The 20,892-nt window shown below is 33.2% G+C and overlaps 1 protein-coding gene across 1 annotated transcript; it reads left to right on the top strand.

Moving 5' to 3' along the window:
* The first annotated feature begins 1,387 nt into the window (after positions 1-1,387).
* On the top strand, positions 1,388-20,013 carry LOC136031011 (trans-1,2-dihydrobenzene-1,2-diol dehydrogenase-like). Its single transcript, XM_065710180.1, has 7 exons — positions 1,388-1,532; positions 5,646-5,859; positions 6,707-6,870; positions 9,780-10,001; positions 14,472-14,627; positions 17,759-17,909; positions 19,837-20,013. Exons 2-7 carry the CDS (start codon positions 5,658-5,660, stop codon positions 19,950-19,952), a joined length of 1,011 nt encoding a protein of 336 aa, XP_065566252.1. The 5' UTR covers positions 1,388-1,532; positions 5,646-5,657; the 3' UTR covers positions 19,953-20,013.
* The last annotated feature ends 879 nt before the right edge of the window (positions 20,014-20,892 follow it).

The following is a 20,892-nucleotide window of genomic DNA, read 5'->3' as shown; positions in this document are numbered from 1 at the left end:
TTGTACTTCAGAGCTTTTCACATAAGAAGTGGCACCAAAAGTGTTGTTTTCAGTGCTATATCTTACTTAGAATGGTAAAATTGATAATAAAAAAAATTGTATATATGAGCAATAGCTTTCGAATGAGCTATGAAACATCACTCTTATAACTTCTGCTAGCCCAATAGCCCCAGCTTTTCCACCTGAGACACGGCACCAAAAGTATTGTTTTTAGTGCCATTTGGAACTTGTTGATGGTGGAATTTATATGAAGGACTTAGATATGAGAAATATCTTTTATGTGACCTATAAAAGATATGTCTACGATGTTCTGGTAGTCTTCTAGTTCCCCTCCTTGAGAAATGGCACAAAAAGTGTCATCCATATGGCACTTGCAGATTGCGAATTTATAAAAAGCAGGTAGATATGAGAAATAATTTTTGAATGAGACATTAGGCATCTCTCTATGATGTTCTGATAGCTCGCTGGGTTGTTGAAAAAAAAGGAGACAGATCAGTGCTACCGATACAAAAAAGTGATTTTCCTTGTTGTTCAAGGAGGGGGACTATAATTTCCCCGTAGAAGGTTTTCGACTATGCTGATTCCAATGGTATACTTTTCATTTTGACCTGACCCCATTTTTTAGATTTTTTTTCAATATCACCATGAGTTTCTTTATGCAAGAAACTTTCACTTTTAAGACGAACCGAAATAATAGTTACCATTCCTGAGTCAGTGTCAGATGCCAATTCTTTTCACTAGGGAGTTTTTCAAACCGCGTTTTGTAACTTTTGGTTACTATGGGCTGCAGGAATTTATGCTGTAGGAATGCACTGCAGGGCCGACGCAGGGACCTTAGTAGTCAAGAAGCGTCGTTAATCTGATACAATACAAGGATATCTATATAATTTTGAAATTTTGGGAGACAAGAGAATTTTATATAAAAATCAGGGCAAGGAGATGCGGTGATTTTTTGTAAATCACCTATTCAAGTCATTTTTCAAAGGTCACCTACTTCATGTTTTCAAAATAAAATTTTCTATATAAAATTTTTAAAATAAGAGGAGCACAAAGAAGAGCCAAAGCTGCCCTGGTTTATCCATCAGTGACCCCTAAAATTCGTTCCCTATAGAAACGCCTTAAGGGTGAGCATAAGCTAGGTTTTGTCCAAAAGCTAGGATTCTTGTCCCTCCACACTCATAAGAAATATTCATGTCCACACCCACGCGTTACATACAAAAGGAAATATCCCAAAAATGCATTTAAAAGAATTACTGCTTTCTAGTTCTCACTTAAAAATCTAAAATTTATTCACGCTGTTATCAATCAGTGACATTACAAAACATGTTAAAACAAAGTGCGCTTGAAAAGAGAAAAAACAAACTGGGAAAATGAACCAGCACAATTATTTTACTTGATCACCGTGATGATTGTGACCTCTATACCTATTTAGAGATAAGATTTCTGGATTCAAATTACATTTGGTGTATGACAATAAAGAGTGTATGCTCAAACAATTGTTTATTTGATTGTCTTGGTCATTAACATCCAAGGTGAGTTCTCTTTGTTTTTTTTGCTGAAAATTCTACACGGAATTTGCCACGACTTTAGAGAAAATAAGCATACAGACGGAACATAGGGTAGCAAATGAAGTTCTTCTTCTGGAAAAATTTCCCTTTGTACCACACTTTCCAAAACTGGGAGAAAACTTTGAATAAACCTTAATATCAACTTTAAAAACTTTTAAACCTTAGCGGAAAGAGCGAGAGTTGAGGAAAGGACAGTCCCCCTCATATATGGAATCATTTTTGTTCGTTTTAAGTTTTAATATTTATTTCAAGTGAATATAAAATGATTCAACAAATTGGATTCCTGATTTTCACCAATTTTATATATATATATATATATATATATATATATATATATATATATATATATATATATATATATATATATATATATATATATATATATATATATATATATATATATATATATATATATATATATACTAGCTGTTGGGGTGGCGCTTCGCGCCACCCCAACACCTAGTTGGTGGGGGCGCTTCGCGCCCCCCCCAAGCCCCCCCGCGCGCGTAAGTCGTTACGCGCCATATTAGTTACGCGCCATTGTAGTTGTGTCCCTATGTCCCACCTGTGAATATAGATAGATATATATATATATATATATATATATATATATATATATATATATATATATATATATATATATATATATATATATGTTTTTAACTACTTAAAACTTGCGAATATACAACATTCTTTGCTGTCCCATTGTCTGTGCATATAAATAGATTGTCAGGTTTACCGACTCTTGAACATGCAACATATAATGGTCCATGGGAAAACAATCCGTATTCAGATCTATACCTCATGATTCTAATGATTGCCCTTGAGCTTTGTTGATGGTGATTGCTAATCGACCATTCCCTGAGTCGCCATCGTCATTTATATATCCCCCTGTGCACCCCGGCGTCCCCTTTGTAGTTATGTCCCTGTGTCCCGGTCGTCATTTATATTCCCTGTGTCCCGGTCGTCATTTGTGTCCCGGTGTTCCAGTCTGTGATTTCTCTTTGAGTGTCCCGGGCGTCATTTATATTCCTTGTGTCCCGGTGTCCTGGTCGTCATTTATATCCCCCTGTGCCCCCCGGCGTCCCCATTGTAGTCGTGTCCCTGTGTCCCGGTCGTCATTTATATTCCATGTGTCCCGGTCGTCATTTGTATCCCGGTGTCCCGGTCTGTATATACATTCGTTTTTTAGTTTTGTTTTTCTCCTTTATTTTTTTCCTTTTTTCTTTTTTTTCTTTTTTAGTTTATTTAGATTTTTAGATTTTTTAGTTTTTTATTAGTTTTTAGTTTTTTTTTTTTTAATTATATCCTGGTCGTCATTTATACTCCCTGTGTCCCGGTCGTCATTTGTGTCTCGGTGCTTTGTTGATCGCTAATTTATATTATATTTATATTTATATTTTTTATATTTATTAATATTTTTTTAGTTTTCTTTTTCTCTTATTTTTCAGTTTTTTCCTTTTTTTTAGTTTTTTCTTTTTTAGTTTTTAGTTTTTTTTTGTTTTTTACCTTTTTTTAGTTTTTTTTAGTTTTTTTAGTTTTTTAGCTTTTTTAGTTTTTTTATTAGTTTTTAGTTTTTTTTTAGTTTTTGCCTTTTTTTAGTTTTTTCAGTTTTTTTTAGTTTTTAGTTTTTTACCTTTTTTTAGTTTTTTTTAGTTTTTTAGCTTTTTTAGTTTTTTTTCTTTTTAGTTTTTTTTGTAGTTTTTACCTTTTTTAGTTTTTTTTCTTCTTTTGTATTAGTGTGAAATAATTCAGACGTCATATGCGGACAAACACGACGTCACTCGACAGACAGACAGACAGACATAACCCACAAACAACTTATTTTTATATATATCTATTCATATTTTTTTAGTTTTCTTTTTCTCTTTTATTTTTCAGTTTTTTCCTTTTTTTTAGTTTTTTTTCTTTTTTAGTTTTTAGTTTTTTTTAGTTTTTTACCTTTTTTTAGTTTTTTTTTAGTTTTTTTAGTTTTTTAGCTTTTTTAGTTTTTTTATTAGTTTTTATTTTTTTTTGTAGTTTTTGCCTTTTTTTATTTTTTTCAGTTTTTTTTTAGTTATTAGATTTTTACCTTTTTTTAGTTTTTTTTAGTTTTTTAGCTTTTTTAGTTTTTTTTTTCTTTTTAGTTTTTTTGTAGTTTTTACCTTTTTTAGTTTTTTTCTTCTTTTGTATTAGTGTGAAATAATTCAGACGTCATATGCGAACAAACATGACGTCACCTGATCCACAGATCCACACACAGACAACTTATTTTTATATATCTATATATATAGATAGATAGATAGATATATAGATACAGTTTCTTTTTCAGTTTTTTTTCTTTTTTGGTTTTTTCTTTTCTTAGTTTTTTTCTTTTTTAGTTTTTTCTTTTTTTTTATTTCTTCTTTTTATTGATTTGTTTTCTTCAATTTGTCAATGTTCATTTTAACATTGACACTTGGAAAAATCTTTACATGCCAAGCAAGCTAAAGCTCCAACAATTTATATTAAACCTGAAAATTTGGGGTATCTGTTTTAAGGTTTTCGAATTACTTTAATCTATTGTCAAAATATATTGAAATATTTGTGCAATTCCCAGTTTTTTTAGTTTTTTCTTTTTTTTAGTTTTTAGCTTTTTTTGTTTTTTTTTTAGTTTTTTGTCTTTTTTATTTTTTTACGTTTTATCTTTTTAGGTTTTTCTCTTTTTTTAATTTTTTCAATTTTTATTTTTTTTTTAGTTTTTTCTTTTTAGTTTTTTTTAGTTTTTTACCATTTTTTGGATTCTCAATGCCGCTTGTCTTCTAACCGCAGATAATTTGCTGTCTTTTCACATGGCCTCTTTTCAAAGATATTTGATTATTAAATCAAGCCCGATTTCTAACAGCGATATCTACTAAGTTCAAACTTTTGCTTTTCTTTTTAAGGGTATTTGAATTGTTATAATCACTTGTTAAAATAAATACAAATATTTTGCTCTTTACGCAATTTAATGTCTTATCATACTAGAGTCTGATCAAAGATATTTGATTGTCAAAGCTACTGTGATTTCTAATAACGATATGTACTAAGCTTAAATATTTGGGTTTCCTTTTTAAGGTTTTCGATTTGCTGTAATCCCTTTTCAAAATAGAGAACCATCACTTGTAATTATTGCAAATTCTCGTTTTTTAAGCCTTCCTACTGACATTTTATAACTGGTTGCACTCAAATAGGTGTTCTTTTTTTTGCTGTGTATTTTCAAAAATATTTGATTATTAAAGGAAGTCTAATTTCTAACAACAATTTCTACTAAGCTTCGAACTTTTGGTTTTATTTTTAAGGTTTTTGAATTGTTGTAATCCCTTGTCAAAATATCGAATCATCATTTGTAATAACTGCAAATTTCTGTTTTTTTTTGGCATTCCTACAGACATTATAACTGGTTGCGTTCAAACCCATAAGCTTAATCACGTAGCGAGTGCATTTTATCCAACAAAAAAAAAAAAAACAAAAAAAAAAAAAAAAACAGAAATTCAACAGTTGCGGCTCGTGTCAGGGATATTACTCGAGGTGCTTCCCCTCGAACTTCTTATTTTGTTGGAATTCTTATGAAGCTTTTAATTAATTTCTGTTATTGTCCTCTGCTCGAACTATCTTTTTTTAGTCTTAGACACCCCCCCCCATGAAAATTTTTAAGTAAGTAATTGGCTTAGGTGTAAGACTGTATTCAACTTTCAAATTTAATTTCTCATAATGACAAATCAGACTAAGATTTGAAGGTAAATATTTTTTTTAAATTTGGAATGGGGGTTTCATGAGCATGGATGTTTTACTAGGTTTTGCTGCACATTATTTATTAACAGTTCCACTGTCTGCTAGTTTTGATAGCAACATATAGAAACACAAAGTATTAGGGTAAAATACTGGGGGAGAAAATTAACTCGGAAAAGATAGTGCTTTACACTATTTCAACTATGGCGTCAAAATTAACAACCAAACGAACCATTCACAAGTTTTAGCTCCTTCAAGTTGCAACCCTTCATAATCATTATAGTCTTAATAATCACGTTTTCTTAAGTTTAAATTATGGCATATTTTTAATTTTATTTTCCTTTTTAGTAAATATTAGAAATGAAATTGCGCTGGGGGATAATTTCAGCTGGCAAAATTAGTCAAGATTTCTGCGCAGCGTTGCAACTTCTCTCAAAAGAAGATCACGAGATAATAGCTATTGCTGCAAGAAATTTAGACGATGCTAAAAGCCTTGGTTTGCAGTATTCTGTGAAATATTGTTATTCAGATTATAAAGAAGTTGCCCAAAATCCTGAAGTAGGTAAGCATATTCATTATATTCAGTAAGAAATCAAAATTTTAGAGATCTTCTACCATTTATCCTATTCTATCCCCTCTTTTGAATTGTTTTTGTGGGGATTCTGTTCGACCCTCTGTTGCTTAGCAACGGTAAGTTCAGATTTATCCTAAATGAAATGTCAGCACCTTTCCTGAGAGCATAATTCATGGGAGCAAAGCTATCCCATTCCGCTAAAAAAAAAAATTCTCTATCATTTGCAGCCGATGAAAAAATTCAGTTGGTACAATTCTATAACTAAACTAAGGAGCGTTTGAAAAGCAACATTCAAAACCCTTATTGTGTTTTCCCCGGGAAGGATTTTTCTAGCGGTAGGACATAGCGGTAGCCTATCAGGTTTCCCACTTGACCTCCAATGTTATGAAATTAACGTTTAAATTTTATTTAGAAAAAGTAGAATAAAATTTGTAAAAGACAAAAATGGTATTGATTGCCGATTACTCTTGCCCATGGTCCACTAAAGGGAAAGTAACCCTTGAAGGTACTTTAAGCGAGTGTTAGCCACTTTGATCCAAGTTTCTGTTTTTTATTTGTAAAAAATATTTTCGAAATTTGAAAATTTTCGTCTTAAATGGGTGGTTCTCCGACTTTTCCACTAAATTTAGGAAGACTTACAAAATAATTAATAATAACAACTCTGTAAATTTTAAGATTGAGACTGATGGAAAATTTTAAGATTGAGACTGATGGAAAATTTTAAGATTGAGACTGATGGAAAATCGTCTTTCCCAATTTTCCTCGTTAAATGTGGTACTGTCGTGATTCATTGTTTACTCTTTGTGAACAATATGAAAAATATACCCAATTTTAGATGCTGTTTATATCGGCTCAATCAATACAACTCATTACGAACTTGCGAGGATGATGTTAGAACATGGAAAGCCAGTGCTTTGTGAAAAGCCCCTTTGTCTAAATTTGAAACAAACAGAAGCGCTCTGTGAATTCGCAAAGAAGAACAAAGTATTTCTGATGGAGGTAAGTTGTTCTTCTTAATTTCCCATTTTAGTTTTAGAAGTATAAGTTTCTCTGGGAGAAATTTCAACCTAATACCCTTGTCTGTTCCTGATTGGATGGACGAGCTATTGTAGGATTTGATCGTAAAGGAATATTCATTAAGCTATAGGCCATTTTACTGAAGGCTGTAAGCATTATGGAAACAGTATTTTATTGATTCACTTTTATAATACACATATTTATATATTTACACAATTTCATCATAGTTCCCCGTGGAAGAAGTAGGCAACCGCCCCTCCTCTTACCCTCTTAAACTCAGTCCTAGATAGGGTGGGATATCCCTGACAGGACTAAGGGCCTTATTGTATGGCTTAATTTGAACAAGGACAACAGATTCGGAAGATTCAGAAGGTATCTGAGTCTTAAATTCAAAATTCTGGTAAAAAGTCTAAGTCTGAGCTACCATCTTCTGAACTTTATACTGATGGATAATTTAATGCGTGTAACTCACTCCTCCTCCTTCTAAGGTCAATGCAATCAGGAATATTGTTTACAACCTAATAAAATTATTACTGTCTACTCTAATGATTCAAAAATTGCTAAAAACATTGTGCTTCAACTATTCCAAGGGCCAATGGAGGGAGTGACTTGTGTCTCCTGGTCTCTTGTTCCACAAATGCGTGAATAGGCTTATTTGTTAATTATTTTCCATAATTTGATGGTCAAGACAAGAGGATTTTGCTTACAAAAATCGCTGTTTTATGCAAGTCAATTGAAGAAACAAATTCTCGTCAGACTGATGCATCAGGAAATCCCATAGAGCAACCACTTGTGGTTTTTTTTTATACATATATTATGACTCAATTATTATACTTTTTCAAGTGAGATAATAGAGATTAATCGTTTACTATTTCTGAGGAGAAGTGATAAGCTTTGACATTTCGTCCTTTGGCTGATTAACTTTTAAAAAAAAACAAGTTTTTTCTTAGCTGAAAGTAAGGAGCGACATTAAAACTTAAAACGAACAGAAATTATTCTGTGAATGAAAGAGGCTGTCCCCTCCTCAATGTCTCACTATTTACGCTAAAGTTTGACTCTTTCTCACAACTCTACTTTTGAAAACAATAAAAAACTTTAGAGTAAAAAACGCTAAATTTTTTTATTGTTTGAAAAAAAAGAGTTTTGAAAGAGTCAAACTTTAGCGTAAAGAGCGGGGTGTTGAGGAGGGGACAGCTCCTTTTATATACGGAATAATTTCTGTTCGTTTTAAGTTTTAACGTCGCTCCTTACTTCCAGTTAATTCCAGTTAATCCAGTTAAAAGTGATAAGCTTTGACACTTCGTCCTTTGGCTGATTAACTTTAAAAAAAAACAAGTTTTTTTTAGCTGAAAGTAAGGAGCGACATTAAAACTTAAAACGAACAGAAATTATTCCGTGTATGAAAGGGGCTGTCCCCTCCTCAACGTCTCACTATTTACGCTAAAGTTTGACTCTTTCTCACAACTCTACTTTTGAAAACAATAAAAAAATTTAGACTAAAAAACGCTAAATTTTTTATTATTTAAAAAAAAGAGTCAAACTTTAGCGTAAAGAGCGGGGTGTTGAGGAGGGGACAGCTCCTTTTATACACGGAATAATTTCTGTTCGTTTTAATTTTTAACGTCGCTCCTTACTTCCAGTTAAAAAAAACTCTTTTTTTTATTTAATTTCATTAGCATTGAGCGTCAGAGATACATATTAGAAGAATATTAGGTAGGAGGCAAATCATACAAGTACCTTTTGTTTTATTCGTTGCTGTAAAATGGCTCATGGTTAATTATTTCTATCTGATCTTCCTTTTTCATAGTTCTAGGTTGCTTATTCTTTTTTGTATTGCTGCTTTTACTCGTCACTTATTTTCCATAGTGGTTCTGTATCTTGTCTAAAATAAAACCTGTTGTGATAACTATTTATTTTATTGAAAAAATTTACAAGTTGCAGTAATTGGGCCACAAGTGATTAAAAAAAAAGGTAGAGAATACGGCATTAGACTTTACAGTCCCTACCGGCGGTGCTGATCTCCGTTTCTTGGCCCTTCAGCCAGGAAGTGCAGTGGGGCGTTGGGGGCCAACCATCCTGTGCTTTCGCACACCCTTCCTGTTTACTTTCCCCAGATTTCTCCAGTTACCCATTTAGAGCTGGGTCGACTTTGGCTGAGCTTACAAAGTCACGCCACTGACCCCCGTCCCAAACTAAATAATTGGGTACACTAGGATTCGAACACTCGCCCTCTCAGACAAAGGATCCTGAATCTAGCGAGCAGACTAATTGCATCGAGAGTAGACTAAACAAGTGAGTAGACTAGTCAAATCGAAGACTTCATTGATGCAACTACTCTGCAAAAATCTTTTGAGGCTACGGTACAAGAATTTCACTGATTATTAGCAAGTACTTGATAAAAGACAGTCCCTTTTGTGTGAACCCTTACAAAAGGACATTAGTATCGAGAAAAGTTTAGATACCAAAGTTTCCATGTTTTCACCAAATGTCGTATTGAGTATCAACAGACAATGTTTCTTGGGTATCTCCCATCACAACCGGTTACTAATTCGTATTACTGCCCCTATGAAAACAACTAGAATAGGATGTATTCTCTGTTGTCGATCAATTGGGCAGTTCTAAATAATACCACCTCCTCTAAGTAAGACTACATCTTTAAAGGGGGTTCTTTTTTTGCATCTTACACTAAAGAAAAAAAAAGTTACACGCTATTTAAGAAGTATAAACGACCTAATGAACGGATTTTCCATAGTTGCCTTCCCTCCACAAAGTGTGGGTGTGGCCTGAATGCCAACGCAAAAGAAAATACCTTTTTGGCACTATTTAGCTTGATGTTTCATAAAAAATGTTTCGTAAACTACCTGAAAATCATCATCTTTTCCTTAATTTAGGCACTTTGGGTCCGTCTCTTTCCTGCAATGTTGCATCTTCGAAAGGAGCTTGATAACAAAACCGTTGGTGAAGTTAGTCAAGTAATCGTTTCATTTGGAGTTCAAATTCAACATGTAGAACGGGTTAAAAAGAAACAACTAGGTGGCGGTGCAACCTTAGATATTGGGATCTATTGTGCTCAATTGGCCAGTTTTGCCTATGGGTCAGAGACACCTCTGAAGGTTAGTATGGAAATTTTGTCTCCTCTCTCTCTCTCCCTCTCTCCCTCTCCCTCTCTCTCTCTCTCTCTCTCTCTCTCTCTCTCTCTCTCCCTTTCCCTCTCTCGCCTTTCCTTTCCTGTCCTAGTTACTTTTCCTCAAAACACGAGGAAAATTCGGCAAAAGTTTCTTACTCTGACCGAAGATCTACAACATGAGAAATGCTTGAAAAATTGATGGTAATTTTGTACATGGTTCATTTAATCTGTACCTTATAGCTTTAATTGGCATTGAGGGCCTGTAAAATTCATTCAAAATTTATTGTCAAACGAGCCAAAGCAGAATTCAAACAAAATTTTCATTGGTCTATAAAGTGGCAGAGGTTAAAGTTCGGTGTACAGCTTTTGAAGGTTTTTATCTATTTATAATTTTTTGTAGTTCTACAGTTTTATTGTTTCGGCAAAAGACAACAATTTTGCCATCATTCGATAACGGAAATTCAGACTTATCCAAATGCTACAACTATAATTAGTAATAACTCACTGCAGTACCAAGTTTGCTGAGGCTAACACAGCTGGGCAGTCTCCTCCTCCTTTTCAATCTATTCCAAACTTCACTTTAACCCTCTCCCAAGAATTTAAAATTCCTTTTAAATCCTTCCTTATTATCTCCTCCCGCTGAAATTGGTGACAACCTCTCGTTTTGTCACCGGTGGATGTATAAAAAGCACAATATTTAAAAGAGCAAATTATCTTAATATTTCTTTAATTATACCCCTAGAAAGTAGGATCAAACCACATTTTTCGAATAGCTTATTGTTTGACTAGCGGTCAGTCAAACAGGTACCTCAGATTGTTTCTGTAAAACTTCATTAATATGCCTCAGATTTTCAAAGTGTCCACATTTCAGAACCCTACTTGACCACAATCATTTTCATAGTTCCCATTACGCAAATCTTGGCTTATTAATTTATTTTCCTACTCATCCAAACTTTTTTCAACAATTAAAGATCACCTTGTGCCTTTGCTATTCAACTTTTAAATCTTCACTGCATTCACGGTCTTTACCAATCTTTACCACCCAGTCCTTACTACCGTGTTTACTACCCAGTTAAGTGAGGTTATATATTTGATCGAGCTTCCTTTTAAGCTTCATCACTTATTTTCCTTCATTTCTTCCAACTATAAGCAACTTAGTCTTCTTAATCTTGATTTTCAAACCTGTTCTTTCACCCTGAACTTTCTAAATCTACAAAAGTTCATTCCTTTGTTAGCATTTTAATCTAGAACCCTCAAATCATCTGCATTATCAAAGTCAAGGTGGTCATAAAATGAGCAAATAATATTCTGTTATCAATACCTTCCTAACTTAAATAAGACTTTGCAGCTTTCTTATTCGAAATCAACCCTATTCCATGCCTATGTACCACATCCTACCTGCCTGAGTAGATAAGTTCTATATCACCTGATTTCATATTTTCCACCCCCTAGGATATTAGTTTCTGAAACTCCTAATAATTGGCACTAACGCATCAGTCTAGCCGAAGCGCCTGGGACCTCCAGAATGAATGGAGGCTTTATACACTCCTAGGCCCATCTTGCTCCAAACATGATTTTCCGTACTTGACAACGGTCTTCATCAACAAGAGTCGAAATCCTGCACAAGTAAACTCAAGCCTATTACCTCCTATGCATTATATATTTGTGCCTACAAATATTGTGCTACTATAGGGAGCCAGCCCTTAAAATATAAGTTAGCCAGAAAGAGGTTTTTCAGCCTTAAATAGCCCACCAAAACAAACAAAACCCAGTAGAAATATCGATCAACCAAAATTCAGTGTAAATTCTGTATCGTTTATTAGACAATAACTTTCTCGATGGGCGCAATTTCTCAAGACCACTCAATAATGATCGAACGGTAACCGTCCCCCTCCCCTCCTCGCACTCTTTTTACCCGTAATGTATTTGATCAACATTCGGATATCGTCATTTTGTTCAAAATAGTTCAAAATTCAAATACCTATAACTTAGAGGTTGAAAAATCCCCCATAGCGCCTGGGGCAAGGCATGTAACAAATTCAAGTTTTCCATTGTTAATATATAAGGTTTTTGTAAAAGGGGTGGTCTATTTCTTTTTTTTTTCAGAGTAAATATTTATCAAAGGACAGACACTTCCTTAGATTTACTCATTTATGGGGAAGGTCAGATAACTTTGATTTACAGGGAAGGGCTGAAGTTATGCAAGATGCTTATTATTACTTTGATACTTTTTTTGCTTTGATACTTTTTTACTTTGATACCTTGTTACTTATATTATTACTCTGAAACTAGTGTTAATGCTTTGATAAAACATTGATGTTGAAAAAAAAAATTATTTTGGAATAGTGAATTTAAAAAAAAACTTGAAACTTTGGCATTCAAAAACGAACAAAAAGGAATAAAAAAAAATCAAAATGAAGCTTTTATAAAAAAAAAGTAAAGGCCATATTAAGCTTAAGGCCAGCAGAAATAAAAATCTATAAAATTCAAACTCAAAACGACCAGAAATTACTGCTAAAGAATAAATAAAACCCAAAACCAACAGAAATTAACTAAACACTCATAGGAAACAAAACGTACAATAGACACAAATATAGATTAATAAATAAATAATAAAACGAGTAAAAGTTTAATTAATTATGCAAATCAAGCTTGGCTATTTCCCCTTCCCTAACTATAAAAGTCTAAAGCCAACTACATCATTGGCACTTTACTGGAAACTATATGCGTCTTGAACAATTTCGGAAAGAACTAATAAAATTAAACTGAATATTTGATATATAATAATATTAATTGCTGAAAGCTCATCAATTCAAGATTTTATTTCACTGTATTTTTTTATTTATTTCGTTGTTTTATTAAGTACAAAAGAAAATATTTGTAATGTAATTCGTATTCAGAAAAACGCCGATGACGCAGTAGGAAGTAGCCAAATTTTTGGTGGTTTGTAGATTGTAGGTATTGTATCAGATTAACGACGCTTCTTGACTACTAAGGTCCCTGCGTCGGCCCTGCAGGGCATTGCTGCAGCATGATTCGATCTCTGGGTCCCGTATTACCAAGCTAAGGTCAAACACACTGCGCCACCACAGGACGTAGATTGTAGGGTTATAGCTCTGAAGGGGCTTCAAAACAAGCGCCAAAACTTGAATTCACTTTCCGAGCTTGACCATTAATTCTTGAAAAACTTAAATTCTAGTGTCAGCTTTTCGCTCAGCCTGGATATCAAAATGAACCTTCTCTGCGGCTTCGGCTTAACTTTCGGACTCATTCTTGAGAATAAAAACAGCTTGTTGTAGCACAAAGCCGTGCAAAATGTAGAACTTTTATCCCGTTCTCACCCTCGTGAAAATGTTCCCCTTATTCTAGGTTGTTTTTGTGCTGTTGTTTTTTCAGTAGTTCAGTCATGTGTTTCGTCCAGTTTAAATTTTGGACTGGGTTGTCCTTTTACAGGAAGCAAAGAAAATGTCTATCATTGAAAGATTGATAAGAAAATACAGACCATAAAAATGCAAGCACAGTCTTTTGCAAGGAAAGAGCGAAAACAATTTACTTGAATTTGATTTGAACAAAAGTGCAAAAAATGGCACTTTAGACCCTAAAATGTCGGGGTGCCACCCGGAATGAAAGTGTTAATAGAGCACTAAAAATGTCCTTAATGTCATTGATTGCGTTGCAACAGAGAGGCTTGAACCGTGGCTTCCAGAGTAGAACATAGTTATTTCCTGTACAGTCAAAGCTATCAAACTGTAAGTACGATAAGTACTTACATCCCATTTTCCTAGAAGGTTACAAGAAATTCCTTAACGTAAGTATTAACATATGTTTAAGGCTAATGTTCCCTCTGAAACGTGCGATTTTGCGACAAGCCTATAGCTGTAACTTTCACAGAAAAGATAAGATACTTGCACCACTTGAATTCTTAATTGGCAAAATCTGTCCATTCACCAAGCTAGAATCACTTTTTTATTTAGAGTTTCATTTTATGAGTAATCTAAACTTGCTTAAAAAAACAATTTTTTTCAAGGATTTTCCCCGGTTTTCTACTTGTTTCTGAATTTAAAGAGACGTAAAGCAAATCAAAAATATAATTTGGTAGACGGATTTTACCCAATCGCGTAACGTGTTTCTCTTAATTTAAAAAAATTAAAACCACAGGACGGCTGAAAATACCTCCAAAAACTTGCACGAGGAACATAAGCCTTAGTATAAAAATTCATCAATGCAACTTACCGTATGAAGAGTGGTTTCTTTTTACCATAATCGGCAACAATACTGACGCTTGCGCATTACAAGAAAAGCATGCAAATAGAAAAATGAAAGAAGGTTCTGTCTTTTGATGCCCGATCTAATTTATTTGGGAATTCTTCATTTGAACAGTTGAACTTCGACAAAACTCTTTCAGAGTTCAGAAGCTATACGTTCTCTTCAATAAAAATTTTGAAATACATTTCAGATTGTAACAACTGGGCATTTGAATGAATTTGGGGTAGATGAAAGCTCAACTTCCGTTTTGACATACAGTGGAAACAGGACTGCTACTTTGATAATGTCGACTAAAGTGGACTTGCCTAATGAGGGTTTGATTATCGGCGATAAAGGAACGATAAAGGTACGCATTACTGATCTTTTATTTCTAATGGTTTCTTTACTTTCCAGTTTTTTAATTTGTTTTTATTTTTAAACACAAAAACTGTAAAAAAAATTTATGAAATCTTTATAATTATATAATTTTATAGCATAATATAGATTGAATTATATATACATTCATTTATAATATAAGTTAAATTACATGTAATTTGATTCATAATATTAATTTAATTTTTTATAATTTTAGTAATTTTAGCAAAAAAATTACGAAATTTCGTTATCTGAAATTATTCTTTGACCTCAAAGGTACATTGGCATAACCCGATCCCTGCCATAAAAAAAAAATCAAGACAACGAGAATAAAAAGAAAATTTGCTATAAAAGGGAGTATGTCTAAATCCTTGCTGTGGTGTTAATTTGTAGAACTGTTAAAAGGTGTATGGCAAAAAAGATTGTTTAAAGCTCTATGAGGGGCAATTTTTACTTTCAATCCTTCAGTGAAAATGCCAAAAAAGGTATTTTTCTCACAAAATATCCCGAAGAAGTTGACTTTCAAAATCAAGACCAAAAAGGGAAAAAAATTAAATGGGCAAATGCCCCCCGCCCCAATTGACGCACCTGAAGCCCCATCCTAATTAGTGTGTTAGTATTTTTTTTAATTTTGAAATAACAGCAACAAGAATCTTTCATTTGTGTAATAACATGGATAAAGTGATTAGCGCGAATAACGCTAAAGTAGAACATCTATTTACCTGTTTATCTTAGTATTGAGGCTACTAGCTCAGATTAGATATTGGTTCATAAAATGAAGAGGCGTAATTGTAATACTTTCCACGGATAACCTGAACATTTTAGAATAAGAATATGATCGAAGTATGTCATGTGTATTTTACATGTTGCATAATATACATATTTTAACCCCCCTTTTGAATAAAATTTAGATTTCATGGTTCTATATTGGACACAAATTGCTGTTCAGGGGTAGCATGGAACCCCCATATTCATGTTGTGACCTGTAGAGCCTTCAAATCCAAAGTTTTTTTGTCACATCTGTTTATTATTTATTATTATTTTATTTATTATTTGTTATATTTTATATAACAATATTATTGTTATTTTTATTATTTGTTTATTACTATTATTATTATTAATTATTAATAACAATTATAATTATTTATAACTATTATTATTAATAATTATTATTATTATTTGTTATTACTGTTTATTATTATTTGTTATATTTGTATATTATCTGTTTAAAAAAGTTTTTTTTTGTCTGAAAATCCAGCGAATATAGTGTACAGTAAGCAAATATTTTCTCTAACCAGTACTAAAAGCACAAACAAAAAAGTAAGTCTAAATAATTTTATAATTACTTGGATGATAAAACTTATTGATAAGTTTCTAGGCACACAAATGGACCCTGTGCTCTTCCTATACCACAACCAGCTTTTTGGTTGAAAAGTAGGGATATTGCAACTTAGACTCAAGTGTCAAAATGAGCAAAGATGAACACTTTTAGTGTTCTCCCGAAACCCCGCCCCCCAACGCCAGCTTTTTAGTAGAAAAATAGGGATTTACAACTTGTTTGGACCAAAGTGTCGAAATGAGCAAAAAATGCAACTTTTAGTGTCGTCCTCCGAAAAAAAAACCGGTGGTTTGGTTTGATTCAATTCAAATACCTCAGGTCTTAACTACATCCTTATGTTTTTTCAGCAATCCAGTCACACGTTTCATTAAGTTTAAATGTTGGGCAAGGTCCCCTTTTTATAGAAAACAAACATAAGTACAATACCATTGAAGCATGGCAAAACCCCTAATTAGGAAGTATATACTAACCCAAAAAGCACAAGCACAGTTTCTCTTTGCAAAAAGAGCAGCGATAGTAGTTGACGAGGATTTGACGACCCTAAAGTATCCTGGTATCACACAAGAGGAAATTGTTTGAAAAAAGCATTAAAAATGTCCTTTAGGCAACCATGATTGAAGGCACAAGTTTCTGCAATTTCCATTGAAATGAGCCCTCTCCCAACATTCAACGGCAACTGGTATGATATGATTACCAGTGGAAACAAAATATGGCGGGTCTCGTCAGTAGAACCCATGCAAAAAAATGATTTTCAATGTTATACAATGTGGAATTGCTTAATTCTCGTATATAGGTTTTTTTTACCATGGTGACTCCAATGGTACATTTTTCAAATCAATCTGGGCCATAATATTTTAGAGGCCCTTCTCGAAATTCCCATTTTTCTCGACAAACTGCTACTGTTAAAATTAGTCGAAGTAATAGTTACCATTCCTGAATCAATTTTAAATTGGGATTTTTTATCACAAAACATTCGTTTTAAAGAATTTTTAAGCATTTGGTTACAATGAACCGTGGTTCATTCTTTACTAGGTTGCAGCTATCACTGTAACCACAGAATTCCTTTGAACCTCACACTCTTTATCATGTACTGCAAAACATGTTCGATCATACTGATTAGGAACGAATCAGCATATTTTGAGGAAAGTGTTCTCAGGTATATCTCTCCGCAAAAGAGAGTGTGATTCTCAGGTGCATATACAGAAGGCTTTCCTCGGCATCCAGACTGTAGTGTCAATTCATGGTAATAGATGAGGACTGCAAAAATCCATTTCTTGGAATGCAGGAGAGAGGGCCATTTTTGTTATTTTTTTCAATGAATACCCCCCCTCCAAAAAAAAAAACAACTTAAAATATAAGGGTGGAGAGGGGAAAATTTTAGAGGGTTGCAAAAAACCCATTCCTCCAATTGCAGGTCCTGCACTTAGGTTATTATTTATTTAAGAATTAACGACGCTTCTTGACTACTATGGTCCCTGCGTCGGCCCGTGATTCGATCTCTGGCAGCGTGATTCGATCTCTGGGTCCCGTATTACCAAGCTAAGGTCAAATCCACTGCGCCACCACAGGACAGGCTTCCTGCACTTAGGTCCATCAACATAGATTTTAAATTTTCTTCTATGATGAGTGTATAATTTGCTGCCTATTTTGCCAGTTTTACTATGCCCCTTACCACTAAATTTCTGCAAATATATGTAATTTACATTCACAATTCTTTTCCCTGTATACACTGGACTAAAAAGCACAAATATAAATTTTTCAAGCCTCAATTTCGGTAATTACAGGTTCCCTTCAGGTTCTGGTGTCCAACGGCAATCGTTACTCCAGATAAACGATACGATTTTCCTCTACCGCCATCAGATCACAAGTACAACTTTCATAACTCCAATGGATTATGCTACGAAGCTGAACATGTCAGACAATGTCTTAATGAAGGTAAAAAAAAGCTTTAATATTTATTAGTTTCCAAAGTAACGATTCTCTATCTGTTCACCCCTTTTGGAGCCGATAAAATGCATTAAATCAGTGTTTCCACTTCATATTTTTCAAAATCCCTAAGAGACAAGTGAAAAATCGCAATGGTTCCCTACTTTCTTACTTCTTTTCAAATCAAAAGTTAAGCCTAGTCATACAGACTTTTAACAGCAGCTGTTCAAGACGGCTTATTTTACAACTAAAGATCAGTTATTTGTATCAAAATACATTCTTTTATTATTTACAACAATATTTTGGCATTTAAAACTAGCGAATAGCCAAGTCCAGGCTTGATTGACATATTCTTCTGGCCATAAATAAATCTAGGCCATATAAAGGTATATGATCCGTTGATATGTCCGAGAAAAATGACGGGACATATGAACTTTGTGTATAAAAAGTTGTTCATATGTGCTTCGAGTAGTAGAAAAAAGGTAAAAAAAAAAAAACAAGACTCGGGATTGTTTATATTCGTGTTGCAAGGTGAAATCAAGGTGGATAGAGCAGTAAGACAAGTAAAAGAAATAGAATTCATTTCTATTTTTTTTATACACGACCATTTAGAATACTTAATTATTTATTCAGTGCATCATAGAGTGGTCGAAATAAACTATTTATTTTATATGGTATTTTAGGTAAATTGGGTATATTGATAAAAAAATTATAGTTCCCGCGCAGCAGTAGCTTCTAATCTTCATGAATGCATGAGGCACTTTCTTAGGCCCGCTTCTTACCGTATTTTACTTTCAAAATTCCACGTAGCGTTACTGTTTTAAGCTTGTTCCGTCCTTATGATTTTTAATGCTGTAGAGAACCTTTCGACGAAAACGTTGAAGAAAGGAAGAGCAAATATTCTTGTCGATTTTAGATGTGCATATAGCTCGGTTCCAAAGGCATTTTTCTTCGAAAAACTAACGCCAGCCGATAACCGCATCCTTATATTCCGTACTCATGACTTTGCTTCCTCCACTCCAGGCTGGCTTTGTTACTGTCCCGCGATATTTTCCAACACTTTCGAACAAAAGGATGGAGAGAACAAGAATGTCCTGACTGATCTAATGGCTTGTCAACATGACTGATCTTATCTATGACTGACAGATGTGTCAACAATTTCTACATATTTGTCAAGGCCGTCATCTAAACGAATTCAAGTTTGGATCTGCTGCACAGCTTTTAAGTCAAAAAGATACTGCAGCTTTGATGATATTTTTTCTGTGATAGGAGTACATCAGAATCCAATTTAGTATCCACAGAGATTCCTGTCCCTTGTCCCACGGAGATTCCTGTTCATGGGGCTCAAAGACGATTATTAGGCTAATACACGATTTAAGTATTTCAGACTGTATATGCAATGGAGCATATCTGTTTGTTACTGAATTATATAACAACGTAACTGAATAAGAATATACAAGATGATGAAGGCTTCCGAACAGCTAAAGCAAGACATATAACAAGCGACATCGAGAATCCTATGGGGTTGTAAACGAAAATGTTACACTAAGAAATCTGCGGTAAGAACCCAAATTAAAATTACACTGAAATGAAATAACTTGTTAGTTTAGCGGAAACAGGAAGGAAACATAAACGAATCAAAGAAGAATACAAATCCTATAAAATATGATTCTGTGAAAGATAAGGAGGGGAAATTGAGTTCACGCCATAATTTCTAAACTTGAAATTTTGAAAAATGAAATTTCTGATTTTCCACGTTGTAACTTAAAACTAAAGAATAACACAAAGATTATGCTAACATATATATAAATATATATATATATATATATATATATATATATATATATATATATATATATATATATATATATATATATATATATATATATATATGTATGTATCAAAGTATTGTAAATTTGCTAATTTTTTTTTTTAGGTTTGATAGAAAGTCCAGTCGTTCCACACAGCGAGACCCTTCTGCTTGCCAAGATCTTAGAATCCATTCGGAGTCAAGTCGGAGTGCACTACCCAGAAGATGATAAAGAATACTAACCTTTCATTACATGAACTACATGTTTTAATTGCGATTAAATTTGCTGTGGTAAATTTTAAAGGCTTTGTAAACCAGACCAGAGGTGTAAAAATTGAAAGACAAATAAGACTAGACTAATAAGCAATTATATAGCTGTGGGAAGACATATCGCTTGCTATGAAGTTTCTTATTATTCATCACGAAACAATAGATATGTTAAACAGAATAAGTTTTGGATTAAATAGTAAATAATTTATGAAACGCAAATAGAACCAAAAATCACCACAATTCCTATTCATATATGAAGTAATAATCGAATATTAAGAGGTGCTATCTGAATAATAGAAAATGATAAACAAAAAGACCAAAAATAAAGAGAGAAATCAAGATGAAGAAAATAAAACGGACTGGATTAAATACATCGGAGACTAAATTAAATGCAAGACCTAGGAGAATTGCAGCAGAATTAGCAAGCAAGAGGATTCTTTTGCAACACAATAATTAATGTCATATTCATTTTATTTTACCCAGTTGCTTTAGTGTTGTCATTGAAGCAACTCTATTTAGCTTCTTTGGTGCTCAATTAACATAGCGACAATATTTAGATATAGATTTATATATATATATATATATATATATAGATATTTGTTGTTTTTATTTCTTGGTTTTGGGTTTTATTTGACTGTAGGTTATTTTAGTTGTTATCTTTGCTTTTTAGCGTTGAAATGCCTTGTTTTATGCAGAAAAAATATCCATGTCGCTTTAGTTTTGTCTTTATCTTCTACTGGCCGCAGTCCCGTTTGTTTCATCATCTTGAGATTTCTCTCTCTCTGTTTTTATCATGGCTAGCCAATTCGGCTTTAAATCTTTCAAAAATAACCAAAATAGACCAATCGGAAAAAAGAAGTTAGCTCACTATCCCGCAGATGACAGCATAAAAATCTTTCAATAAGAACATCA

The sequence above is a fragment of the Artemia franciscana genome, chromosome 9 (genome assembly GCF_032884065.1).
Source record: "Artemia franciscana chromosome 9, ASM3288406v1, whole genome shotgun sequence".
Taxonomy (NCBI): Eukaryota; Metazoa; Arthropoda; class Branchiopoda; order Anostraca; family Artemiidae; genus Artemia; species Artemia franciscana.
The sequence above is the reverse complement of the archived record's forward strand: the minus strand, read 5'-3'. Positions and strand labels throughout refer to the sequence as shown.